The sequence below is a fragment of the Dama dama genome, chromosome 20 (genome assembly GCF_033118175.1).
Source record: "Dama dama isolate Ldn47 chromosome 20, ASM3311817v1, whole genome shotgun sequence".
Lineage (NCBI taxonomy): Eukaryota > Metazoa > Chordata > Mammalia > Artiodactyla > Cervidae > Dama > Dama dama.
Window position 1 is genome coordinate 58,970,254 of NC_083700.1, and position 22,840 is coordinate 58,993,093.

General features: G+C 36.5%; 1 protein-coding gene across 6 annotated transcripts in view; it reads left to right on the forward strand.

The window, feature by feature from the left end:
- Positions 1 to 22,840, forward strand: part of TTLL7 (tubulin tyrosine ligase like 7) — a 165,812-nt gene that overhangs the window by 78,882 nt on the left and 64,090 nt on the right. For all 6 annotated transcript variants that reach the window (XM_061121538.1, XM_061121540.1, XM_061121535.1 and 3 more), the window contains exons 8-13: positions 320 to 484; positions 6,063 to 6,221; positions 11,419 to 11,513; positions 17,739 to 17,886; positions 17,972 to 18,045; positions 19,146 to 19,281. In XM_061121538.1, the coding sequence (XP_060977521.1) occupies positions 320 to 484; positions 6,063 to 6,221; positions 11,419 to 11,513; positions 17,739 to 17,886; positions 17,972 to 18,045; positions 19,146 to 19,281 (777 nt within the window). The remainder of the gene's footprint in view (positions 1 to 319; positions 485 to 6,062; positions 6,222 to 11,418; positions 11,514 to 17,738; positions 17,887 to 17,971; positions 18,046 to 19,145; positions 19,282 to 22,840) is intronic.

Consider the following 22,840-nt stretch of genomic DNA (forward strand, 5'->3'; position numbering starts at 1 on the left):
AGAGCACTTTTCTTGCTTAGCAATATATAGTTTTGCATTTTCACTTTATTACCCTACATATCATTATTATTTTCATACTTCTATGGTAGATATATTTTCAGTAACATACAGAGTAACTTTGTAGATGACTATATTCACAATCCTTTTCAGAAAAACGTGCCATTGCATTTTATTTGAAAATTATATAATCATGAAATTATCAATCTGCATATTTTAAACTTTGAAATTGTCTTTTCTTTTTGGATACTTTCTTTTCTGCAAAACCTTGTGGTTCTAGAGTTTCACAGGTGATAACAACGTTGGTTCTTACTTGTTACAGACCCAGTTGTACATGCATCTGACAAACTACTCTGTGAACAAGCACAATGAACGTTTTGAAAGAGATGAAACTGAAAACAAAGGCAGCAAACGTTCCATCAAATGGTTCACAGAATTCCTACAAGCAAATCAGCATGATGTTGCTAAGTTTTGGAGTGATATTTCAGTAAGATTGTACCATTTCATAATTTTAATTGTCTCTCCTCATATTAATCGAAAGGATCATCAACCATTTAAAATAAAGAACCCATTACATTAGATTGAGCAGATATAGTGTATTTTAATGAAGAAAGTGGTTTGTAATAAGTAGATAAGTAGTACTAATAGATAAGTAGTACTTTTACTGCCCATGATTGGAAAGGGAATTTTAAATGGAGGCCAAAGCATAGGTCAGGCTTTCCTGGTAGCTCAGCTGGTAAAGAGTCTGCCTGCAATGCAGGAGACCCTGGCTCTATTCCTGGGTTGGGAAGCTCTGCTGGGGAAGAGATAGGCTACCTACTTCAGTATTCTTGGTCTTCCCTCGTGGCTCAGATGATAAAGAATTGGCCTGCAATGAAGAAGACCTGGGTTCGATCCCTCGGTTGAGATGATGCCCTGGAGAAGGGAATGGCTACCCACTCCAGTATTCTGGCCTGGAGAATTCCATGGACAGAGGAGCCTGGCACCCTACTGTCCATGGGGTCCCAAAGAGTTGGACATGACTGAGCAACTTTCACTTTCACTTTTCAAAGCATAAGTCAAGGCATGGAGGTATGAGAATAGTTAAAAGAGGTCCAGATTGGCACATATTGTATTTGTGGGAGATTCATGAGGACTTATGATAATATATGTGAAGACTAAGTTTTAGGCCTGAAAAGCAAGGCTTAACTTGGTAGACAGTATGGATTAATTCAGTTTTTAAGGGAAGAGAGTAATAATGCCAAAGGCCATGAATTTAAAAGATAAATCTGAGAATGAGTGCTAGATGGGTTAGAGTAAAGACCAAGAGTAGATAGAGGAGGGTGCTTGAGAGTAGCTTAAGTGAAAAGGATGGTCTGAATTGAAAGAGGTGACAATGAGGTGGACCTTAGAGATGAACTGAGTGTTCAGAATGGGGAGGTGGGAAAGAAGTATTCAGAGATTCCTCTGTAGTTCTAAGGAATAATTATGAGGTGAATGGTGGGTGTGGCGTTATTTAAAATAGAATAGAAAGAAATTTATTTTGAGAAGAGGATGTAGAGCTTAGTTTTGCAGATGAGAGAAAAGAGTTCTATATATTGACTTGTTAATTCATTCATTTATTCAGTAAACATTTGTTGAAGCTGTATTATAAGCTTGTCTCTGGCTGTTAATTTGAAGATATGTAAGATACAACTCCAAGAGTCTCAAGATTTTGGTAGGAAAAACCTGCACATAAATTGTTAATAAAATGCAGTGTATCGAGTACAAAAATATAGACATACAGTGAATTTGTGGGAATGTAGATTAAGATCACATATAGTAGCCTTTATATTATAGAGGGAATAGATGGAGTATAGTGTAAAAGGAGATAGGAAGAGGACTTCCTGGAGGAACTGACACCTGAATCAAGTTTTTAAAAGTCCACTAGGCTATGATGGATTTTACTTTAGATACATTGAACTTGAAATTCTCTATCAGGTAGAAAAGCAGGCAGTTAACAGTATATGTATGGGGTGAAATTCATAACTAAAGCCATGGCAGGGGATGCAATTCCAAATGGTAATGGTTAAGAGAGAAAAGGAAACACATATGAGAAGATAACCTTGATGAAACAGACCCTTTTATTAATCTTAGCAGAAATGTTAAAGTTATAGTTAGAGGAGTATGTCTACTGAAAATACTTAATGTGATGAGGGCTATACAATTCAATGTCACTTTCCTTCTGGAACAAATGACATGTTTATATAAAGATATGGAAAATGGACATGAAAATTCATTGTTGGTTGAACTCAGTTCTCTTGAGAAAATCAGAGAAAAAAATCAGCATATTGTAATTCTTATTTTCCAGATGTTTTGTTGGTTGTTTCTTTCTAAATCTTCTTTTCTGTGTCACAGAATGTAAACCCAAAGGTCCTTTGGTATCAGACAAGTAAAAAGGATTGAAGAGGTCTGGCTAGAAGAAAACAGGGCGTGCTTAGAACAGTGGTAATTTGAAGAGCATCCGAGGTCAAACGGTGATAGACACTACTGAGCACCAGCTTATTGGCGCCTTGTGGCGTTTTGGGCCCAGTGTGCCTCATTATCCTAATTTGTCAATAGGTACCATAAGTCTCCTGATTTATAAACGTTGGCAACAGAGTCAAATTTTTTAGAAATTTAGCAGTTCCTTCAAATTTTGAAGTTTGTCACTTGGATTTGGTCAGATTCTTACCAATTTGTTAACTTTTTGTTATATCTTCCCGAGAGACTAAATACATCCAAACAAGAAATTTGATTCCAACAATGCTGTTTGTTTATCTGTGTATTTTATAGGCCAGTTTTTTCTTTTTAATTCCAAAAATATTCTCATAATGATAGCTTACTATCCTGTGGGTCAGAAGCATCAAACTGCTGAAATTTGCAATTTTGGAAAGTATCTCATTGATGGTAGATCCTGCTTTGTGATACCTGGATGATTTAATGAATGGGTTGTTTGATGACTAGCTCAGTGAGACCAAATTTTAGATGCCCTCTGGTGTTCTTTTTTCTTTACTAAATTCTTCACTTTGATTCTTCGGAGAAGTCTTTGTGAAAAGGTGGAACCTGTTGGGTTGTCAATTCGAGAGGAATATATGAGAGTCAATCAGAGAGAAAAATGAGTCCCATTAGCTTTACAGACGTTGGTTTAAGTGGTACTTTCCCCACATAATTGAATTAGGAGTACAACTAATACTAATGACTATGGAAATTTTCAGTTAGAGCCTAGAATATAATTTTCAGATATGACCTGAATATAGTAATTGTGCTCTTACCCATTTCATGATTTTTTCTATAAATGGATAAATTTTGACTATATTAGTTATATATAAATTATCTTATAAATAACCAATTAATAAATAATAGACTGATAGCTTCCAAGTGCTTTCCTACAATTATCCTGTCAAACTGACTGTATTTATGTAATTATTTTAAAATTTCCATTCTTTATTAAGAATTGCATGTACTTACAGATATCTTCTTAAGATCAGTCAATGGGATAATGTAAAAAAGAGAATGACAAGAGAAGGTGGAGAGGGCAATTGTGCAGTAAATTTTTATCTTAATAGTTTACAAATTTCATGAATTTAACTTACAACTTTTTTCAATGACCACTTTATTGATGGTAATTTATCTAAGAAGTAGCTGTCTGTATATGAAAACTAACATTCATCAATACTCTCTATGTGTGCTTTTGTGCTGGTCAAGAGAGAATAAGAAATCAAGAGAAAATCAGGCCATGAAGGTTAAAAATGACTAAAACCATTCATAAAATCATCCTTACTGAATGCCTTTTATATACTTTAGGTAAAAATCTAAAAATCATCAATACTGGAAATTCTTAGAAGCATTAATGGAATTTGTGTTTGATTATGTCATTCCTGACTTCACATATACATGCAATCTTGTCTTTACATTCTTGAAAATATGTTGTTTTTTATGTAGAAAAAAACACAGATTTGCAATTCAGAGTCTAAATATTCATCCCCACCTCCTCACTCCCAGCATGTCTTATTTCACATAGACAATTGTTAGCAAAGGTTTTAACTTTTTTCCCCTAGTCAAGTAGTTTCAATAATATCTCAAGATTTATGTAAAGTATTCTTTGCTCTTTTATCTCCATATCTGTGGTGCTATTAATACCATGAATTTGTTATTTTGAATAAAATTTCTGAGAACAGCCTTACAAGGCATCTCTGATAGACCCAAATACAGTCTGTGCTGGGATTCTGGTTAACAGTGAAATTAACTTTGTCTTCCATTTTTTCTGTCACATAATAAATGCTGCTTCCCCAGGCAATGGAATATTTGTGGCTAACCAGACATATGAGGTGGAGTTCTAGAAGAATGAAGGATAAACATAGCAATAGTAATTAAGTTGCTTACCCCTTTTGAAGGTTTACTCTGTTCTAGGCACTATGCTAAGCATTTCACATGGAGTCTCATTTTGTCCTTCCATCAGTCTTTTAAAAGCAGGTATTATTATTGCCAGCTTACATTTGGGAAAAATGAGACTCGTAAAGTTAAAGAACATGACTGGGGTTGCACATCCAATAAGTAGAAAAGCCTGGAATAACTCAGAAAGTCTGACTTTGGAGCCAGATTCTTAATTGCCATACAATATTGCCTGTACCTATAGTTCAGTTCAGTTCAGTCGCTCAGTCATGTCTGACTCTTTGCAACCCCGTGGATTGCACGCCAGGCCTCCCTGTCCATCACCAACTCCCGGAGTTTACTCAAGCTCATGTCCATTGAGTTGGTGATGCCATCCAACCATCTCATCCTCTGTCGTCCCCTTCTCCCACCTTCAGTCTTTCCCAGCATCAGGGTCTTTTCAAATGAGTCAGTTCTTTGCATCAGATTGCCAAAGTATTGGAGTTTCAGCTTCAGCATCAATCCTTACGATGACTATTCAGGACTGATTTCCTTTAGGATGTTCTGGTTGGATCTTCTTGCAGTCCACGGGACTCTCAAGAGTCTTCTCCAACAACACAGTTCAAAAGCATCAATCCTTCAGCACTCAGCTTTCTTTATAGTCCAACTCTCGCATCCATACATGACTACTAGAAAAACCATAGCTTTGACTAGATGGACCTTTGTTGGCAAAGTAATATCTCTGCTTTTTAATATGCTGTCTACCTGTAGAGAGGGGCTTAAAAAGAATATATTCTAAGCAGAAATCAGGGGGACAGCTTTTCTGCAATCCATAGCTTGTTCTTAGACTTCAGTAAATCAACTTTTTCTTTTATTAGCATTAGTAACTCACCCTAGTTGTATCATGTGTCCTCAGAGAAAATGTTGATAGGTCGTTGATTGGCGTTACTCTGATCTCAGATAAACCTTTTGAACTACGAAGTCATCACTGCATGGAGAAACCCAACTCTCCCAAATTTTGTCTTCTTGGCCTTTCAGCCTTTCTCTAAATGGAGGTTCTATAATGTTGCTTGTGAAATAGTTATTTTCCTTGGAATTTTTTTTGCCTCCCACCCCCTCCCCTTTTGTACGGTTTCTGAGAAGGTGCGCTTATGATCCTAGCTTACCTATTTAACAAATTCAAGCCACATTCATAAACTTTTATTTTATTTGTTCACAAATGATTTTCAGCATTTACTAAATGCCAGGTACTATTGTTAAGGACTGGGAATGGGGTTGTAAATGATACAGACAAAGACTCTGCCCTAAAACAAAAAGAAAAAAGATGAGCTGGGACTATGCTGTGTAGTGACACAGTAAGGAATAATGTTTGGGTGCCTACTTTTGACTCAGGTGTCAGGGAAAGACTCTGAATATCAAGGAGCCAGACATTGAATTATTGGGGGAAGAGTGTTCCAGGAAGAGGGATCAGCTAGTGCGAGGAGCCTAGAGAAGGCAAGCATGCCTGGACCACAGTGGGCAGGGCGTGAGTTGGGTGAAATGCAGTCTGAGCAACAGTAGGGATAAGATACAATAGAGTTTTGTGAACCTGGCCAGGATGCTAGTTCATAAATCCAGGCCTTATTTCCATGTATATAAATGAGATAAAAGAAATAAAGCTTTTCATTCTTTTGTTTGAATCACAATTCTTATAGGAATTGGTGGTGAAGACTCTGATTGTAGCAGAACCTCACGTCCTGCATGCATATCGAATGTGCAGACCTGGTCAACCTCCAGGAAGTGAAAGTGTCTGCTTTGAAGTTCTGGGATTTGATATTTTGTTGGATAGAAAACTAAAGCCATGGCTTCTGGAGGTAAGGTGTTTCTTTAAGAAGAAAGAGCAGTGAGTACTATTCTTGTCTATTAAAACAACTGCTTGTTAAATGTGTACTTGGCACAGTTATTTCATTCATTAAGCATAAAGAGTCCTGAGTGGAGTATATTGGATGAAGAGAATGAAAATTCAAGGAATATAACATTTGCTAGAGTGGATCAATATGTTTGATCTTATTTTTCCCAAATCAGCATTGGGTGAATTTCTAGGCTAGGTAGGCATTGTGCATATATGCCTGGATCTGCTGTTACTGATTTGAGGTCTACTTTCTCTACCGTTTTCTCAGCCTCACAGATCTACCACCTCATGACTTCAGGATGTTGTGTTCCTTCTGTGTGGGTGCTTGGGCTGCTGGACTGTAGCTCCCTGGCTTCAGTGCCCCTCCCCTTCAAACTCTCCTAGAGAAGAGAGGCTCCAGTTAGCTCATTAATCTTACTTAACACCTAACACACTGGGTAACATGAATTCTTCAAGACTGTATTATGTGCCTAGGGCTCCCCTCATGTCTAGCCTGTCAGCTGTGCCTTTGGGTTGGTTTTCTGCCAGTCCCTGTAGTTAGAGTCATCATTATTTTTCTTCCATTATAAAAGGTCACTTAACATTTAGAAAATACAGAGTAATATAAAGGAAAAATAAAAATGATCTCTGTTTAGTTTTTTTTACCTTTCTTTTTTATTATGTTTTTATTACATATAGAAGAAACCCAAGAAGTCATGTGGTCCTACAGCACCCCAGCCAGTACGCCTGGTTCTGATCTTCAGTCTCTGTTGTCACCAGTCGCATGGCCACAAAACACCAAGTTTAGGAAAATAGCACCTATCTAAACACTTAGTATTTACTAGATTACTTACATTTTAAGGAATATATTGTTATAGAAGATTTCATCATCAACTCCCTTTAATTTTAAGTTGATTACCTCTTTATTTTTGTTAATGATTTAGAAATTAGAAGTTACATCTGTAATACCAAGATTTCGGAAAGCAAATTGAATGAGTGATAGGTGAAATCAAGACATTCAAAATATATTTTTAGGAAAGAACACTTCCTGTTTGAGGCTCCTGCTTTCATATGTGTGTTTGTTGAATCTACTGTGAACAAATAATGTGTATTATATTGCTAATCAAATACAACTCTGTCAGGTATTCAAATTATACTCCTGGCTTGGATCCTAGAAATAAGATAAATGTGAACAACTTTACGCATCCTTTTACTTCCTCCATTCCTTGAATGTGAAAGCACTTGACTCTGAACAGTGGCCCTTCCTCTTACTTAGTCCTGACATTGTCGTCTTTATTTATACCATTTTCTTATCTTACTTTCCTTTCCTGTTCTTTGTTGTTCAGTTGCTCAGTTGTATCCAACTCTTTGTGACCCCGTGGACTGCAGCTTCCCTGCAGGCTTCCCTGCCCCTTACCACCTCTTGGAGTTTGCTCAGATTCATGTCCATTAAGTTGGTGATGCTGCTAACCATCTCATCCTCTGCTACCCGCTTCTCCTTTTGCCTTCCATCTTTCTTCCAAGCATCAGGGTCTTTTCCAGTGAGTCAGCTCTTTGCATCAGGTGGCCAAAGTATTGGAGTTTCAACTTCCACATCAGCCCTTCCAATGAATATTCAGTGTTGATTTCCTTTAGGATTGACTGGTTTGATTGCCTTGCAGTCCAAGGGACTCTCAAGATTTTCTCCAGCATTACAATTTGGAAGTATCAATTCCTGTTCTTATCTGTATTTTTTTTTGCCCTATACTTGTCTTTTAGCTTTGATGGGGTGGGAAAGAAGTGAAGGCACGTGCGTGAAATAGAACTGAAAGGATAATAAGAAATAATGATTTTATAGGTATTTTATTCACCTAATTTTAAAAGCATTTGCCTAACTGAAGCTGACTGTTGCTTGGTTAGATCAGAATTGACTGAATGGTTGAATTATGTATTTTTTAAAAGCTCAAGACTACCATTGCTTGCATTCATATTTCTTCATACTTTATTTTCTCCATAACTTCCTGATCAATAAATCACTTAAAAAAAAAAACACTCCACAATAACTTATTTTAATTTTATATTCATTGTTTCATCATTTTCAAATCAATCATAGCCCTTTAAAAAACACCACAATAATAGGCAGCTGTGAGTACTGAACATGTTTGAACATATCAAAACAGTTGAAAGAATCTGAGATCATAGTAGTGCGAATATACATTGTTAAAAACCTTTTGGCGCCATCAAGTGGAATAAGGCAGAGGATGCCTCTGAGCATGTGATAACTTTTAGTTAACTTCCGTAATTGCTGGCGATGATTCATAGTAACAAATTACAGAGATTTTCAATCATAGAAAACATTTTAGGGAAAAACATGGAAATTAAGTGGAGTATAAATATACTTCTAATATTTTAAGTATCCGTAATTTGCAAATCATTGCACCAGATGGTGGAGATAAAAGAAAAATAAGAGAATACTTGTCCTGTTTTTGTAGGAGACTCAGTTATGTGTTTTATAATAATAATTACAAGTATAATAGGACACAGGAGGCAGCACAAACAATGATTAGTCTCTCTGTGTACATGTGTGTATTTGTGAGTTCAAAAGAGTCTTTGCAAAAGAGTGAACACCTAGTCAGAGTGCTTAAGGCTGTAGAAAGTGGGGAGGGGCCAGGGATCAGGAGAGTTGGGGCTGAGGTTGGGATAAGTTATAGTCCAGAGGGAACAGCACTAATTTAGGAGCCCAGAAACTATTATGGAAACTTTTATCTGTGCATGAAATGATTGTGCTTATCTTGATAATATAACTGTGATTTGGACAGTTAATAAATATATCAATTTAATTTGCTTTCTATTAATTTTCCTTTTGCGTGCATTTACAAGCTGCTGTACTTTAAGACTCTAACACTTGTAAACTTTGTCTGTTTTACAACCATGTTAGGAAATGAGAACAAAGAAGTCATCACATAGTAGAAGTTTGGCTGGATGGAGCCATAACTTTCGGCATTTCTTCTGTCAGCCATCTGTGGTTTTTCTTTTATTTTTTTTCCTTTAAATTTCTCATAAAACTTAAAATGCAAAATGTTAATTGAGTTAAGTTTTTTTACCTTTCTGTATATTAGTTTATTTAGTGTGGAGGCACATTTCTTCACAGACCAATTTCTTTCAAATGATAGTAGAGTGAAGAATCTGAAATAGATAAGAGAGAGGATTGTGATTGTATTGTATCAAGACCTCCCCATCATCCTGGTAGAGGAATATGTCTGACAGAATTCCAGGCTGCAATTTTGAAATGAAACACTAAGATATTCTATACAGATAGATAACATTTCAGTGAACCACTTAATCATCGATTCCTAAATGTCTGTTTTACTTTAATAATCCTGTTATATCTAGCAGCAGAACTATCTTTGGTTTATAAATTCTAGAGATGGAATGCCAGAAACTTTTTTTTATATAAAATATATTGCTCTATCCTTTCTCTGCACTTGTAAGAGGAAATGCTTGGAACTTTGAAGTAGTAGACTAATAAACTTCCTTTCTCAAAATCACCTGGAATAAATGCATATTCTTGCAATTACCAAGTTATTCTCTTCCACATCACAAAGATAGAAATAGGTTCATCACCTTTTAAATCAGAAATAAGCAAGGACATAATACAGTAAGGCATATATCTCTATTGAAGAAATTAGTTTGCCATATCTCTACACAAGGAATACCATGTAGCCTTTAAAATGATGGCATACAAGATTTATACGACACACCATTCAGAGAAATCCTTGGTTATAAAGTAAAATATGTAGTATAGATATATATTTGGAAGGTAAAGTGAATATGATGAATATGTGTAGCAAATATCTGGAACACCATTTATCAAATGGTTAACAAAACGCTAGGTGTTGGGATTACAGGTGATCTCTCTGTTGTCTGTTGGACTTTTGTTTCTAATTTTTCTGCAGCGATCTTGTGCCATATTTCTGATTAGAAGCATTTATATTCCTGGATGATTTAACTATAATGTGGTACCTCCTTAAGCTGCCAGTTGTAAAATGCATGCTGTCAGTTACCTTGTCTCTTGTGGTGATGGATTTGTATAAGATGACCCTCTTCTATGAGTAACAGCATTCATGTTTTTTGAGATAGCCTGTGGAATTAGTTGGTGGTCAAGAAGCTAAGCTGTAGATTTGAACTCATTAGTGTTCTCATCAATTGAGTTAATAGAATAAGTAATTTCCCAAAATATCTGCTATCCCAATTACATTTTCATAACATCAACAACAATAACAACAAAACCCAACAACAGCAAAGAAAAAACAAAAACTCTAGCTCTTGAAGTTGTAGCATATTATAAACTACATTTCTGGGTGTGTGTGTATATATATATATATATATATATATATAAAGTATATATAATTGCTTGTTATTTTTCTTCTTAATGAAACTTTGGAAATGATGGAGTAAAGTAGAACAGCCACAAATGACTCATTTATTCCCATGAATCCTTAAACAGTTAGAAAAGCTTATACAGGTTAGTCTTCAGATACTTTAACAGTATCCTCCAAGTAATTTCAGTGAAATGAAGTAAATGAAAACTGATGAATTATTGTCTCACCCAGGTAGAAAGAGAGAAAATTTATTTTTTAGGTAGCAATGGATGATCCATCCAGAAGATCTGAAAGCAGTGAAAAGAGGGCACTGATAATTTCAACATGCAAAATACATATGTGAATATAATTATTACTATATTGGTAACATGCATGTTATTTTTTGTTCTGTGTTATTATTCTTATTACTGGTTGTCCAAACTTTTTGTCAGGATGAATCACTTTACCTTTCTAAATTTAATACCTGGAATGCATGGGGTGATAATTTGGTGAGAGTGGACTGGGGAGACAGCAGATAATGCTGACTGAAAAATCCTGAGCTAAGGCAGCAGGGGGAAGGAGCAGTGATGACAGTCAAATCCTTGCAAGTCCTTGACTTAAATTAAGGTGATGGGGAATGGAGGTGTGGCAGTGGTGACTGGACCATCGACTATGTAGAGCTTTGAGATTTATTGGAGTCTTTCTACTGGTTGGGGATCCCACATTAGGTTAAAAAATTTTTACTGAATTGATAAATTCAGTAAACCTGAATTTACTGATAAATTCAATAGATTGATCTGCCAGCATTTGGTTACTCATTGTTTTCTTTGTTAATTTCAGATCAATCGAGCTCCGAGCTTTGGCACTGATCAGAAAATAGACTATGATGTGAAAAAGGGAGTGCTGCTAAATGCACTGAAGCTACTAAATATTAGGTAAATTGTTTCCTCTGTCTTTTGGAATTTTTTCACCATGTTTGGTGTAGAACAGTCATTTGTAAAAGAATTGGCTTATAATTTTAGTATTTTATATTTTGAGTTTCTTGATTCTGTTCTTTAAACCCATTTAATTTCCTTCTTTTTAAATATCTTTTCCTCTCTTCCTGAACTCTGTTTCCCCTTCCCCCTGTATGATTTGAACCTATAATAAATATGCTTAAATTTCATTATTGGTATAATTATTTAATACAGAGTATGAGGTGGAATTGGAGCATACCTTAGGAAACCTTCTAGATTGTTTCCTTACATCACAAGAAGAAACTAAAGCATAAATGTCACTCAGAAAGTAAAGAAAACTAAAAAATGCATTTCCTACCTTTCTATCCAGAGGTCTTCCCAGTATTTCAGGCTGCCAGGGTAAATGGAAAAGAGAAGCAGTTAAGTGAGCTTAACTTTTCCCATTGAAAAGAATAGAGAAGATTTCCTTCTTTTTAAAGGCTGAATAATATTCCATCACACCACATTTTTTTATCCATTCATCCATTGATGAACATAGGTTGCTTCCTTGTCTTGGCTGTTGTGAATAATGCTGCAATGAACATGGGAGTGTGAGTATCACTCTAAATCCTGATTTAAACTTCTTTGGATATATACCCAAAATTGGGATTGCTGGATCAATGGAATATTATTAGACTGGCTGCCATTTACATGATCATGAATATCAAATATTTGAAATGTTACTATGTGGGAAGCTGTTAGCTTATTATGAGAGAAACTTGTTAGAAGTTTAACTGAATTGTTTAATGAAATAGTGAGCTGTCTGCTAGTATAAGTGTTCAAATAACTTCTAGGACATCTTTTAGGTCACTTAAACTCAGGAATTTTGTGATCTCAATTGATTCTAATTGTTATTTCAAGAACTCTGTAAGAGCTGTGGGATGCCTCCAAGCAATTTATTTACTTGAAATATTTTCAAACACTTAGTAAATGCCTGATTGAGAAGTAGGTTTATATGGAAGGCATTATTAAAAAGAGATTGAGATATAACTTGTTCAGAAATTTTCATATGACCCCTTCTTTTTGTGATCAGAGAATGATTTGCCTAAATTCTACTAATATTTCAGTTATTCTAAAGGAAATGAATAGGAAGGAAAGAGATATAGAATGGGAAATTTTTCACTTATACAAGTGTATCAGGTATTTTAGATTATTTAAGCAATATGTCTATACATTTTTTGGCATACTTATTGTTTAAGTAGTCCTGTCAAATGTATGACTTAATTTCTTAGTTTCCTCTTCAAGTTTAAGGACTTCTTATTTCTCTCCTGGTCTGTTTTATTGATTCCCTTCCTTCAGCACTGGCTTTCACACCATCTTGTGGTTTCTGCTCTGTTGCTCTCCAAGTCATTTAACAAGTGTTTATTGAGTGCCTACTGCCAAAAGAGTAGGCGCTGGGGGTTCACAGTCCCCATGACTCCTAGGTTTCTGGCCTGGATGAGTTGTTTGACAGTATGTCTTTTATTTAGATAAGGGTTTTAGGCAAGAAACAGAAGTAATGGGGGAAGTAGAAATTAAGAGATAATTCAGTTTTAAACATGCTGATTTTGAAGTGCTTTGAGACACTCAGGCGGAATTGTCAAGTGGGAGATTTGATATACAAGGTCCCAGGAGATGAGACCTCCATGTGACTGACATACATGTAGGGATCACCGTTGAATCCAGTGGATGAGAACATAGAGTGTATATATTGAGAAGTAGAGAGGGGCAAGGGCAGAGCCTGAGGGATGCCAACATTTAAAGAGATACATGTAAATACTACTGTTCTGCTCAGATTGTTTCCACGTTACCAGAAAGTTTAAACATTGCCTACAAGTCATTTTTGATCTTTAGACATAGACTTTTTATAATCTAGCCCTTGCATCTCTTGCCAACCTGATCACCTTTTGTTCTTCTCTTTTCCCTGCCTTGGAATTAATGTTTTTAAAGAACTCATACGATGCTGTTTCGCATGTCCATAGTTTTGTATGTATTCGCATTTAAATTTTCTTTAATTTTGTCCCTCTGGTTAATGTTGACTCATTTTTAAAAAACTGTGGTAAAATATACTTGAAACTTATTACTGTAACCAGTCTTTAAGTGTGCAGTTCAGTGGCAATAAGTGCATTCATATTATAATGCAATAATTACCTCCATCCTTCTCCAGAACTTTTTCATTGAGTAAAACTGAAATCCTGTAACTATTAGACAACTCATGTTTTTCCCTCTCACCAGCCCCTGGTAAACACCTGTTCTGCTTTCTGTCTCTATGAGTTTGATTAGGTACTTCATATAAGTAGAATCATACAATATTTGCTGTTTTGTATCTGCCTTGTTTAGGTTAGCATGGTGTATTCAAGTGTTAGTCTCTCAGTCATGTCTGACTCTTTGCAACCCCGTAGACTGTAGCCTGCCAGGCTCCTCTGTCCATGGAATTTTCCAGTCAGGAATACTGGAATGGGTTGCCATTTACTTCTCCAGGGGATCTTCCTGACCCAGGGATCGAACCCAGGTCTCCTGCACTGCAGACCGACTCTTTACCATTAGAGCCTCCAGGGAAAGCACAATTTATTCAAGACTCATCCATATTGTAGCATGTAGTCAGAATTTCCTTCCCTGTTAAGGCCCATTGCGTGTATATGCCACATTTTGGTTAACTCATTCTTGAATACCTAGCACAAACCTGACCTTCTGTTTGAAGCCTTTGCTGTAGCAAAGTGGTTTACTTCCTCGCTTTTGCCGTCACTCCTACTACTATCACTTTTTAAGTAGCATCCATTGTAACCTGTGTATTTATTCAGGTGGTATTCCCCTCTCCCCCTTTAGACCATTGCAGCTTGAGGGCAATGTCTCTATTCATCTTTGTATTTCCAAGGCCATGTCTAGAACTAGTGTATGGTGAGTACTAAATAAAATGATAAGGATGGGGAAGGACATTTCATTCAAAGGTGACTCCTTGTAGTAAGATTAGGAAGAGAGGCAAGCACAGCATGTTCATAGAACTTCCAGAGTTTCCATATTACAAGAGCTTGTATGTGTGAGGCCAGCTGATTAGAAAGAGAAAACCCTTGGATGGAATCACAGGATAATGAGTAGTGGAAAGAACTCACGAAAGTGTAAACAAAACTCCTTAGGTCAGTTTATGGATATAGCTGAGCGGAAAAACACTGATTAAAATGCTGAGTGAATGGAGATCCTTTGGTCTCTGGTTAAATTTTGTTCTGGACTAAGAGTCATTAGTGCTTATTTATACCAGTTTTTATAGGAATGCAAACATAGTTCTTTACTTGTATGTTCTTGAGCTGTGTGTGTGTTAGTGTCCTTGTCTGTGAGTGAAGTGTTTGCTGTGTAGAGGTGCATATATCTCTGCCTTCATTTCTTCCACAGCATTCTCATCATGGTATTCTCAGTCCTTTTTTTGTTCTCCCTTCCTCTATTCTGTCATTTTATTTTTTCTTTCTCTTACCTTTTTTCCTTTCCAATTGTTTAGTGTTTGTTCTTTTCCTCTTCGTTTTATTTCTATTCCCCCTTTCTCTCCTGTCTTTCCTTTAAATTGTATGGTATGTAGAAATGATTTGTCCTAGGTAAAATAGAATAAAATAAAAGTTAAGAGCTACCTAAATCACATTTTCCGTTTCCCTAAAAAAAGGAAATTCAGCCAAATTTTGTATTTATCACTGGAAAAATTATATTCTTAACCATCCAGTTATTAAAATTACAGATCTTGTTGCCATCTCAAGTTCAAGCCTTTTTGTTACTTCTCACATTTAATTAATAATAGTGATTAATCACCAAAGCAAATTTGGAAAATTCATCTGGGGCCACAGGAGGGGAGAAGGTCAGTTTTCATCCCAATTCCAGGCAAAGAAAGGCAAAGAATATTCAAACTGCTGTACAAATGTGCTCATTTCACATGCTAGCAAGGTAATGCTCAAGATCATTCAAGCTAGGCTTCAACAGTATGTGAACCAAAAATATACAAGCTGGATTTAGAAAAGTCAGAGGAACCAGAGATCAAATTGCCATCATCTGTTCAGTTGAGTGCAGTCGCTCAGTCATGTCCGACTCTTTGCAACCCCATGAACAGCAGCACGCCAGGCCTCCCTGTCCATCACCAATTCCCGGAGTTCACCTAAACCCATGTCCATTGAGTGGGTGATGCCATCCAACTATCTCATCCTCTGTTGTCCCCTTCTCCTCCTGCCCTCAATCTTTCCCAGCATCAGGGTCTTTTCAAATGAGTCAGCTCTTCCCATCAGGTGGCCAAAGTATTGGAGTTTCAGCTTCAGCACCAGTCCTTGCAATGAACACCCAGGACTGATCTCCTTTAGGATGGACTTGTTGGATCTCCTTGCAGTTCAAGGGACTCCCAAGAGTCTTCTCCAACACGACAGTTCAAAAGCATCAATTCTTCAGTGCTCAGCTTTCTTTATAGTCCAACTCTCACATCCATACATGACCACTGGAAAAACCATAGCCTTGACTAGATGGACCTTTGTTGACAAAGTAATGTCTCTGCTTTTTAATATGCTGTCTAGGTTGGTCATAACTTTCCTTTCAAGGAGTAAGTGTCTTTTAATTTCATGGCTGTAATCACCATCTGCAGTAATTTTGGAACCCAAAAAAATAAAGTCAGCTACTGTTTCCACTGTTTCCCCATCTATTTGCCATGAAGTGATGGGACCGGATGCCATGATCTTAGTTGGATCATAGAAAAAGCAAGAAAATTCCAGAAAAAATCTACTTCGGCTACATTGACTACACTATAAAGGCTTTGATTGTGTGGATCACAACAAATTGTGGAAAATTCTTAAAGATATGGGGATACCAGACCATCTGACCTGTCTCCTGAAAAATCTATATGCAGGTCAAGAAGCAGCAGTTAGAACCGAACATGGAAAAACAGACCGGTTCCAAACTGGGAAAGGAGTATGTCCAGGCTGTACATTGTCACCCTGTATTTAATGTCTATGCAGAGTACATTATGGAAAATGCTGGGCTGGATGAAGCACAAGCTGGAATCAAGATTACTGGGAGAAATATCAGCAACCTCGTATATGCAGATGATACCACTCTAATGGCAGAAAGAGAAGAGGAACTAAAGAGCCTTTTGATGAAGGTGAAAGAGGAGAGGGAAAAAGCTGGTTTAAAACTCAACATTCAGAAAAACTAAGATCTTGGTATCTTGCCCCATCACTTCTTGGCAAATACATGGGGTAAATGTGGAAACAGTGACAGATTTTATTTTCTTGGACTCTAAAATAACTATGGATGGTGACTACAGCCACAAAATTAAAAGATGCTTGCTCCTTGGAAGAAAAGCTATGGCAGTCCTAGACAGCATATTAAAAAGCAGAGATATTACTTTGCTGACAAAGGTCTATATAAGGCCTTTGACAAGTGTCAAAGTTATGATTTTTCCATTAATCATGTATGGATGTGAGAGTTGGACCAGAAAAATGGCTGAGTGCTGAAGAATTGATGCTTTTGAATTGTGGTGCTGGAGAACTCTTGAGTCTCTTGGACAGCAAAATGATGAAAGCAGTCAACCCTAAAGGAAATCAACCCTAAATATTCATTGGAAGGGCTGATGTTGAAGCTGAAGCCCCAATACTTTGGCCACCTGATGTGAAGAGGTGACAGTGGAAAAGACCCTGATGCCGGGAAGGATTGAGGGCAGGAGGAGAAGGGGAGACAGAGGATGAGGTAGTTGGATGGCATCACCAACTGAATGAACATTAGTTGAACAAACTGCAGGAGATAGAGAAGGACAGGGAAGCCTGGTGTGCTGTGATCTATGGTGTCGCAAAGAGTCTGACACAACTGAGCAGATGATCATGCTTGCAGTGTCATTCCAAGTTAATCTTTATAAGAACTTTAGAAGAGAAGTGCTATTGTTAACATTTGATAGATGGAAAAACAGACCCAGCAATTAATTGACCTAAGATTTCATAGCTACTCAGTTGCTATACTATCACCATTTTCTCTTGTTCCTTCAAAACTTCTGTTTGTTGGATGGAAATCCATATTTGATGAATGAGTAGATAAATATATGTGTGAATATATAAATGTAATAAACATTGATTCCTATTCCCACTGTATCTCCTCTTCTGCTAATTCTCCTTACAGGGATAAGATCAGAGCTTATTTGAATTCTGGAATGTGGTCTTATGTTCTATATTTTAGGACCAGTGATAAAAGGAAAAACTTGGCTAAACAAAAAGCTGAAGCTCAAAGGAGGCTTTATGGTCAGAATTCAATAAAAAGACCCTTACCAGGTTCCTCAGATTGGGAACAACAGAGACATCAGTTGGAGAAGCGGAAAGAAGAGCTGGTATGAAAATTTTAACAATGTACCTACGGGTTGAATTACATAATTCACTTGTCAGGTTTTATTTGTAAAATGTCTTCATTTCTAGAAGGAGAGACTCGCTCAGGTACGGAAGCAGATCTCGAAAGAAGAACACGAAAATCGACACATGGGGAATTACAGGTAAACGTGCTTTTGTTTTTTTATAGATTGAAAAAGTGAAGTGTCAAAACAGCAGTGTCTATATTTTTTAACTTTTAGGCTTATTTTAAGCTGTGTTTATTTCGTGCTGAGAAAGTAGTTTCTGTTTAATTTACTTCCAGCAAGGAAAGATAGTCAGCAAGTAGATGGTTCAGACTTGGTGAGAGCTCCTGCTTGCCGTCCTCAAGGGTGGTTGTGTAAAGTCTTTTAAGCCTGATGTTATCCTGTTATATTATTTTATTATCATATAATATTTTGAGAAAGTCAGGTCTCTTAGTATTCCTTTCTGTCAGTTCAAAGTTGTTTTTGTACTTTGCTGTAAATTCAAATGTATCAGGAAGGAGGCAAATAGTGAAACTGTCTGGAGGAGCCAGTATGAGACAGTGGAAAGGGACGTGGACTGTGTGGAACTGGACCCCCTCCACAGTGTCACATTTGACAGGAGAAGACGGGGGCCCCTCTGAGCTCTGTGTTCCTGAAAGACTGCCCCTCTTCCCAAGATTTGATAATGACTCAGCAGAATTAGGAGAATTTGACATCATTGAACTTCCTGCCCTCCCGGTAAGGTGTTCTTTCCAGCCTGAATACCATCAGCAGTAGTGATGAAAACACATTCCTCTCAACCTAATTGTCTACCTAATTTTCTCCAGCAGAGAGGAAAATTGTGCCACCCCTCAAAAAATCATTAGGTTTAATCCCTACATTCTTTTATACATCAATAATCACACTAAGTCTAAAACACTCCAAATCTCATCACTTAAACTATCTCTGACAAAGCTCTCCAGTATTTCTCTAATATGTCCCATTGCAATTCTTCTTAAACCACCTCCCCTCAACCAGATCTTTATACTATGCTTTCTGGAACTCATCACTTAATGATAATTCTCTAGATAAACTTCAGTTTGTATGGGTAACATAAAAATCTATGAATTTCTCGTACTGTATTCATCTTTATTTCTAGCACCTAGGAAAGTGACTGATACAGAGTCATGGATTATCCTTGTTGTTTACCTTACACTTGGATTATAGTCTTGCACTATAATAGCTTTTTTAAAAAGCTGCTTTATCTGATTTTATTGTAGGCGAATTTATCCTCCTGAAGATAAAACACTACTTGAAAAGTATGAAAATTTGTTGGCTGTTGCCTTTCAGACCTTCCTTTCGGGAAGAGCGGCTTCATTCCAGCGAGAGCTGAATAATCCTTTGAAAAGGATGAAGGTAAAAGAATGAATGTTTATAAAGAAAAAAAAAAGAATGAAGCCAAACAATATGTCTTTAAAAACAACCCATCTTAGTTTCACATGTAAAACCATTTCACTTTTAAGATGCACTTTTCTTCCATTTTAAAGTTGGTAGTGTTTCATAACCAGGCAAATGATTTCATAAATAAGTTGTCTAACAGGACAAATTACGAGGTAGAGATTGTTGATGTTATTTTGTAATCTATTGTAATAAATGTTTTATTATAGAGTTGTGTATACATAACTGAATAAGAAATAGATTGACATAACCTAGTGGTTTGTGATGTTCTCATTATTTGGATTATAACTAGTACTATACAATATTTTTTCCTGATGCTGATTAGACATGGCATATGAGAAATAATTGAAACACACACATACACATGCAGAATAACCTGTATGCCTTATTAAAAGGTCTATTAGTTATCTATTACAATATAATAAGCCATTTCATTTATTTGCTCATTATTCTGCAATCTTGCCTGGGCTCAGTTGAGTGATTCTTCCGCTGAGCTAGCTTGGAGTGAATCATATATTTGTATTTATTGGAAAGCTCATCTGGGGATGGAAATCCAAGGTGGCTACACTCATATGTCTGGTGCCTCAGTTGAGAGAGATGGAACATCTGGAGAGCAGGCTGGGTGTCTCTTTCTCTTTACATGACCTTGTAAGGAGGGTAATCAGAACTCAATAGGAGCTGAAGTTTCCAAAAAGGAGCATTTCAAGAGGACAAGCCCAGCATGCAGAGGCTAATCAAGCCCTTGCTAGCGTCGTGCTTACTAAAGTCCCACTGGACAAATAAGATTTTTTTTTTGCTGTCTAAAGAGTCAGTGGTCTTTAATAGTTTTTTAAGTATTCATATTTACTCATACTTACATTTTCTTGTGTTCTCAATTCCAGCATGCAGACCTATTATAGTTGTTTATATTTTATATTGCTGGAAATCTCCCTAGCATGATACCTCCATATCTTGGCTACCCTGTTATACTGATTTAAAAATCGTGGTAAAGTTTATTATAAGTAGACTTTTCTATAGTCTTTGCACTCAAATTCTGCAGTAGAAGGTTATAAAGCCATTTTCAAGTGGAATAGGCCAAGGGGACAGAAGCAGAAGGGATATTGTACACTGTAATGCTCTTTTCCTTCCAATTTCCCTCTTTTGACATATGCAATTATTTCCACTGTTAGAATTATGTTCTGTAGTGTTTTTTGTTTTTCCTGACCCAGATAGTGAGAGACCTTTGTTAATTTTCCTTCACCTGTTCTGTAATGTTATTTCTGTCTCCTGTGAATACAGTCTTTGTTCCATCTTCCCATCACTCTGTACTAAGAAATACTAAGCATTTTGGACCCAGACAGACCTGTGTTCAAATTCCAGCTCCGCTATGTTTCAATTTGTAAACTTAGACTAAACTATTTGTTTGATTGGATCACTAATATAATAGTAGTATTAAAAGTATATTTGACAAGTTGTGAAAATAAAATTGAGGTTAATTAAAATAAAAAGTACTTTCAGCTCAGTTCAGTTCAGTCGCTCTGTCGTGTTCGACTCTTTGCGACCCCATGGACTGCAGAACGCCAGGCTTCCCTGTCCATCACCAACTCCCGGAGCTTGCTCAAACTCATGTCCATTGAGTTAGTGATGTTATCCAACCATCTTATCCTCCGTCGTCCCCTTCTCCTGCCTTCAATCTTTCCCAGAATCAGGGTCTTTTCCGATGAGTCAGTTCTTCTCATCAGGTGGTCAAAGTATTGGAGTTTCAGCCTCAGCATCAGTCCTTCCAATGAATACATTTCAAAATTTAGTTTAAATGTCAGCACTTTGCCTACCCCATTCCATTGGTCTGTGAGCCTATTCTTATACAATCTTCGCACAATTTTCATTACTGTTGTTTCATAGTGTCAAAACTAGGGAGAGTGAGTCCTCAAATTTCCTCCTTTATTTTAAACTCTTAGCTTTTCTAGTCCTTTTATTCTTTCATAAATTTTAGAATCAGTTTTATTCTAAATCTTGATTAATTTTTTAATTACAAAAATGCTGCTGTTATTTTAATCGGGATTGAGGAATTTATAAAACAATTTCTAGGGAATTAACAATACTGAGTCTTATGATCCATTAATATGGCATATCTCTCCATCTACTTGGATCTTTAATTGGATCTTTCTCTGTGTTGATAGTTTTCCGTTTATATTTCTTGTGCATAGTTCATTACATTTATTCTTAAGTATTTAATTCTTAATTTTTTGCTATTGTCACTGATAATATTGTTTGTAAATTTTTTTGTTTCTGATTTGTTGCCAGGTTGTAAACATCTGGTTATTTTTGTATATTGCCTTTTATATCTAGCATTTTTATGTATTGTATTTTTACTAACTGCATTTCAAATTATATTCTGACTTTTATTTTCATTACTTAGAAGTTTGTTGCTTAATTTCCATATGTTTAAAAAGTTCTAGTTTTATTTGTGTCTTTCAGATCTGGTTTCCTCAGTGTGTATGCCCAGAAGTGGGATTGCTGGGTCATATGGCAGTTCTATTTCCAGGTTTTAAAGGAATCTCCACACTGTTTTCCATAGTGGCTGTACTAGTTTTCATTCCCACCAACAGTGTAAGAGGGTTCCCTATTCTCCACACCCTCTCCAGCATTTATTGCTTGTAGACTTTTGGATAGCAGCCATCCTGACTGGCGTGTAATGGTACCTCATCGTGGTTTTGATTTGCATTTCTCTAATAATGAGTGATGTTGAGCATCTTTTCATGTGTTTGTTAGCCATCTGTATGTCTTCTTTGGAGAAATGTCTGTTTAGTTCTTTGGCCCATTTTTTGAGTGGGTCATTTATTTTTCTGGAATTGAGCTGCAGGAGTTGCTTGTATATTTTTGAGATTAATCCTTTGTCTGTTTCTTCATTTGCTATTATTTTCTCCCAATCTGAGGGCTGTCTTTTCACCTTACTTATAGTTTCCTTTGTAGTGCAAAAGCTTTTAAGTTTCATTAGGTCCCATTTGTTTATTTTTGCTTTTATTTCCAATATTCTGGGAGGTGGGTCATAGAGGATCTTGCTTTGATTTATGTCGGAGAGTGTTTTGCCTATGTTCTCCTCTAGGAGTTTTATAGTTTCTGGTCTTACATTTAGATCTTTAATCCATTTTGAGTTTATTTTTGTGTATGGTGTTAGAAAGTGTTCTAGTTTCATTCTTTTACAAGTGGTTGACCAGCTTTCCCAGCACCACTTGTTAAAGAGGTTGTCTTTTTTCCATTGTATATCCTTGCCTCCTTTGTCAAAGATAAGGTGTCCATAGGTTCGTGGATTTATCTCTGGGCTTTCTATTCTGTTCCATTGATCTATATTTCTGTCTTTGTGCCAGTACCATACTGTCTTGATGACTGTGGCTTTGTAGTATAGTCTGAAGTCAGGCAGGTTGATTCCTCCAGTTCCATTCTTCTTTCTCAAGATTACTTTGGCTATTCGAGGTTTTTTGTATTTCCATACAAATTGTGAAATTATTTGGTCTAGTTCTGTGAAAAATACCGTTGG